At 33.8% G+C, this 5,357-nt stretch overlaps 1 protein-coding gene across 2 annotated transcripts; it reads left to right on the forward strand.

Moving 5' to 3' along the window:
- The first annotated feature begins 765 nt into the window (after positions 1–765).
- On the forward strand, positions 766–5,157 carry LOC113504472 (probable 28S rRNA (cytosine-C(5))-methyltransferase). 2 transcript variants are annotated; one of them, XM_026886774.1, is made up of 6 exons: positions 766–1,000; positions 1,078–1,333; positions 2,614–2,876; positions 3,223–3,336; positions 3,644–3,818; positions 4,104–5,157. In XM_026886774.1, the coding sequence occupies exons 1-6, from the start codon at positions 878–880 to the stop codon at positions 5,084–5,086; spliced, it is 1,914 nt and encodes a 637-aa protein (XP_026742575.1). In that variant the 5' UTR covers positions 766–877; the 3' UTR covers positions 5,087–5,157. The 2 variants fall into 2 exon arrangements, 1 of the variants encoding a protein (XP_026742575.1); XR_003401571.1 differs by lacking the exons at positions 1,078–1,333; positions 2,614–2,876; positions 3,223–3,336; positions 3,644–3,818; positions 4,104–5,157 and adding an exon at positions 1,360–1,935 and having other exon boundaries at positions 796–1,000.
- Positions 5,158–5,357: the final 200 nt, after the last annotated feature.

Consider the following 5,357-nt stretch of genomic DNA (forward strand, 5'->3'; position numbering starts at 1 on the left):
AAAATATAGGTTTTTAGATTTGATTACTTATCTTTTTAGACGGAATGAAATTGATAAACTTCAAAGTTTTCAATTTTTATAAATGAGTATCTAGATTTTTTTAATCTACCTTTAATACAGCCATTGTGAACGGAGTCTTTGCAAGTATTTTTAGATCTACAAAGTTTGCGAAAAAGAACTCATGGTCATGATCATTGCCAAACTTTTGAGGCCTCACTGAAGCATGATTTACAGTTGATTTATTTCTTCGGGTGTCTTATGAGTTATGAGCAACGAAAGGGGAGCCAAATGTTCCTCACTTTCCCTAACGGAGGTACAAACAAAAGCTAACTGGGCCTTTATTAGGCCTCTGTGTGTCTCAATATGAGTAAAATGTACTACCGAAAACGGGGAGAAGATGCGTGCAATCTGAAACTATTAAGCCGATTTCCAGCTAATACTATTTATAGTGTAAAGATCAAAGTAAAAAGAGGATAAGTAAGATTAAACAAACAAATATTTATCTCCTAATATTATCGCTTGGGATATCTGCATCACAATAATCAGTTGTTAAAGGACAGTATTTTCAACCAGACAGATGCAGAATCTTAAGTGAAATTAATATTATTTTTATGGATTTTATAATTAAAAAATTAGTGACTTAGGGTTTGCAATAAAACACAATACAAACTATTGGAATCCTTTTGTTGCAGTACTCCAAGCTTACCATCAACATTAAATTAGTATAGATAAAAGAGAACGATAATAATCTTGATTTCGTGAATGCACTATTTCTCGAACGCAGTTTAACCTACCTCCAGAACTTGACGTTTGTCTCGTGACATTATTGGGAAATATTTAGCTATAATGCTTTTTATGAATGTATTGACTAAATACAATGTTTGAACATTCAGTCAAAGTACCAAGACATTACAAAATCGCTGCAAATATCTTTAAGAAAGTCTCTACAGAAGGTGGAAGCGTTAAGTCTTTGTTATACGACGACAAACTTCGGCATTTTGTGAGTATTTACTTACATACATTTATTTTGCCTTGATATTGTCCCCTTTGACTATTATTAGTTTGTCATATTTACAGAGGACGAATGTGCTTTTCGCACTTATAACAGAAACAATCAAACATGCGGGTGACATAGACAAAATATTTGAGAACAGTAAAATATTAGAAAACGAGACACGTTTAGACCCATGGCTAGCCAAAATTCTCACCGCAGAACTCCTGTTCGGCAAAAAGGCTTTACCTGGCAAAAGCAAGCCGGAGCAAACAGTCCTTTCATACAAAGACCAGTTTGAGAAATATATTTCTGACCATCAAGATGACTTGAAGACTGAAGGTAATTGTTTTTTATTCTTTTTTCAGATCTAAGACCTCCGTAGACTAAGCACAATGGCCGACGCAGACAAAGGTCCATTGCTATCTAAGAACACTCAACAGACTGTCTTAGTGTTGGCAAATCTGTTTATGTACAGTGTCGCTATGTTTACTTTACCTTTTGTCGCCTTTTTCGGGGTCCGTCATATTCTAACAGAATATTACCCAGTAGGCACATTTTTGGTGAATGTGTGGTCAGTTGTCTCTGCTGTAGTGGTAGTGAACATTATTATATTTGTGTATGCTTATAAAGCATATCATGAGAAAGAGTATGATGATGATGGGAATGAGGTAGACCAGCATGCATACCCGAGTGCACCAGAACCAACTGAAAAGAGCAGTTTGAACTTAAAGCAAGATTGATGCATTTACAAACATTCCAAATTTCTATACAGTATTACATTGCTAGCTTATTTTAAGGATATAATGTGAATGTATCAAGCAATGTGACTAATATGATGTATCTATTACTTACTTATATTGATGAAAAACTTCACTCTTAATTTTCTGTGTGATTTACACCTAGAAATTCTATAGATAGATATTAAAATATAACTGATTAAATGTCTTTGTTTTATTTAAACATTTCTGTGAAGCCATGGAACATGTAAACATATTGTGTAATTCACAACCCAATATTAAGGAACTGAAGTACCATTTTAAATGGAAATGGAGAGCAATTTTAACTTAATAGGATGTGGATTAGTTTGTAAATTATTTTTTTATGTTCAGATGGTAATAAAAGCACTGGCAACATGCTACTTGCACTATGGACTCAATTTAATACTTACTGGATACCATTTAATACTGCAGTTAATTAGAAGACTTTTTTTTTCATTATAAAAATAACTCCCACTCCAATTAATTGAATCCTTGTTTCATAATGATTCCACTCACATGCACATAAGTCTTACTCACAACTGAGTTGAGTTAAGATAGAAAATAGGGTTCTATTTCAATGGAGTTAATATTGTGTTGGTCTTGGACTCGACACTAGCGCTAATTTGTGTAGTGACAGAAGTTAGAACCTTAATTAAAGGTTGAAAATGCTCATAGCACTTGATCGCTACTGATTACTGGTTTAGTTTGTAAGTACCATTTCAGGACCGAATCGAAAACCAATACTAGCAGCCAACCAGTTCTGAGATTAAACCTCCAGTTTTAAGTTCTAAAATAAATAAAAAAAACTATTTGCCACACGATCTATAATGTATTTTTTCCTCTTTTTTTCTTACGATCTAGTTGCGCCACGACCACGTTATGTCCGAATCAACACCAATCTCCTTACAACATCGGACGCAATCAGAGCATTCCAAGATGAAGGCTACAAGTTCATTCGCTGCACGTCAGGGTCCTATGCCGACTACCTAGAACAGATACAGAAACTCACAGAGTATGACTTTACACAGGACTATCACATCAAGACCATATTCGTGTTTGCAGCGGGCACGAAGTTACATGAACATGAATTGTACTTGGAGAATAAAATTATTCTTCAAGATAAGGTGCGTTATTATATAAGTTATTAAAAAAAACTGGCACATAAAAGCTATTTAGTGTGAAAAAATGAAGGTGAAACGCTTTTGTCCCGTTGTATTCGAGAATACAGCTCGAGAATACGATGAATACAATTTTAACTCAATTGGATTTCAAATTAAATTCAATTTGTGAATTAAATAGTAACAACTTTCACAGGTGATTGTGAAATTTAAAAAGCTTTAGAAAAATAATACTTTTTCTAATGCTTTCAACATATTATAAACAGAAAAGCATCAACTTTTGAAACATTGAATGATTGAGTAATAAATCCCAACTTACCTTTTTTATAATAACCTCGCTTCTATTCTCCAGGCCACAGCGATGGCTGTCCACCTGCTGGCGCCGCCGCCAGGGAGTGTCGTGTTGGACATGTGTGCCGCCCCTGGCATGAAGACCACTCAGCTGGCTGCTTATATGAGGAACAATGTATGTTAATAACACAACTTATAATATATCGAACTTCAAAAATAATTTGAATACAAGTGCATACAAGTATTAGTAATACTTTCTACAGAAATCGTTTTATTAAAATGCTTCCTCGTAACATTTGATTATTCTCAAAATGTATGTTAAACACATTCCCAGTAATGTCACAGTAATAAAGGCTTCAAACGAGGGCATAATTAAAGCAAATGTAGACTAATAAAATACAAAAAAAAAACACATAAAACTGAAATTAATTAATAACTTAGTCATATGCCAAGGCAAAAGTAATCGTAGTTTTTTTATACAGGGTCGCATATTTGCCGTCGAGAGGAATGAAAAAAGGTATCAAACGCTAAGTGAGTTCGTAGTAAGGACTGGATCGACCTGCGTAGAGACGTTTCATAAAGACTCTTTGGAGATCAAGAGAGGTGACATGGATGATGTTGAATATATACTGCTGGACCCCAGTTGTTCTGGATCAGGTACTTTGTATAATATCGTGTTTATTTTTAATTTTTGATGAGTAGAAAATCATATAGTATACATTCTGTATATCAAGATGATAAATGACAATTCAAGTCTTACGACAACTGTGCTATGTTAAAAGTCGCGGAATAAGAATAAAAGACATTTTTTTATTAAAAAGTAAAGCTTTAATATGAGTAATAGTTAATGTTATAAGAGTATGAGTAATAAGTGAGAAAATCAAATTCTACATAAGAAAAAAACCTTTTTCTAATGATATTAATATCTTGATCATTTTGTAGGCATGGACTTCTGCGTGCACAACTACATAGAAAGCACACGACTAGCGAAGCTCACATCACTCCAAGAGAAATTCCTGAAACACGCTATGAATGCTTTTCCCAAAGTTAAAAGAATAGTTTACAGCACCTGTTCTCTATTCCCTGAAGAAAATGAACGCGTGATCACTAATGTAGTTAAAACTTCTAGAACTAAATGGAGAGTCCAAGATGTCAAAGAGCTGTTAAAAGGACAGTGGAATAATGTTGGATCTGGTATGTACGGGAGTATGGGAGCAAGATGCATGTATGCAAAACCTGATTCAGATTTCACAACAGGATTCTTCTTAGCCGTCCTTGATAGAGATCCAAAAGATTTACAGAAGAGTTTAGATGGTGAAAAAGCAGGCAAGAAAGAGAAGAAATATAAGGTTGAAAATGGAAGCAGTGATAGTGAATTATCTAGTAAAAAGACAAGGGACGTAGGTGAAGAAGTCAATGGAGTTCAAAATGACATGGAGGTTGAGGAAACTAAGCCTAAGAAAAAGAAGAAGAAAGATAAAGAGGCAAACGAAAATACAGAACCTGATTCTACTAATGTAGACACAGAATATTCTACAGAAACGTCAACTAAAAAGAAAAAGAAACGCAAACATGATGAACCTCAACCAGTAACTCAAATTATAGAAGAATTAAACGAATTAGCTGTAGAAGATGAAGCCCCAAAGAAAAAAAAGAAGAAAGATAAGAAAAGAGAAGAGGAAAACACTGAATCTCTTGTTGGAAATAATATTGAAGAAGATTCAGAAGTACCTAAAAAGAAGAAAAAGCGGAAAAAGGACTTAGATAAGACTATTGGTGAGGAAACGGAACTTACTGAAAATCAAGTCAAGAAGAAGAAATCCAAAAAGGATGATCATGAATTATCCGAAAGCGTAAACACTGGAGATACGAGTGAAGTCAGCGAAGCACCAAAAAAGAAAAAGAAGAAAAATAAAGGTGAATAGTAAATTGTAAATTGGTTACATCATGTGTACCGAAGTTTTTTTTACATGTTAATAAATGAGTATAAGAATCATTTTGGCTTCTTTTATTTCAGTCAATTACTAAGTCCATGAAAAGAAGGAATTGCCAAACCAAAAACAATAAAATTTGAAAAAAAACATTTCTATCGTAGCATTTGGTACTACCAAGCAGGAAAAAACAGTATCAGCTATGAAATGTTATTGAATCTTATGAATCAAAAATCTACACGTGACTTGCAAATGCTAAAATGTG

The sequence above is a fragment of the Trichoplusia ni genome, chromosome 22 (assembly GCF_003590095.1).
Source record: "Trichoplusia ni isolate ovarian cell line Hi5 chromosome 22, tn1, whole genome shotgun sequence".
Taxonomy (NCBI): domain Eukaryota; kingdom Metazoa; phylum Arthropoda; class Insecta; order Lepidoptera; family Noctuidae; genus Trichoplusia; species Trichoplusia ni.

Bases quoted from the DNA above. Each gene is read 5' to 3' on its own strand.
- LOC113504472 (XM_026886774.1), top strand. From the start codon at position 878: ATGTTTGAACATTCAGTCAAAGTACCAAGACATTACAAAATCGCTGCA. The intron at 1,001-1,077 runs GTGAGTATTTAC...TCATATTTACAG, and splicing joins ACGACAAACTTCGGCATTTT to AGGACGAATGTGCTTTTCGC. The intron at 3,337-3,643 runs GTATGTTAATAA...TTTTTTATACAG, and splicing joins CTGCTTATATGAGGAACAAT to GGTCGCATATTTGCCGTCGA.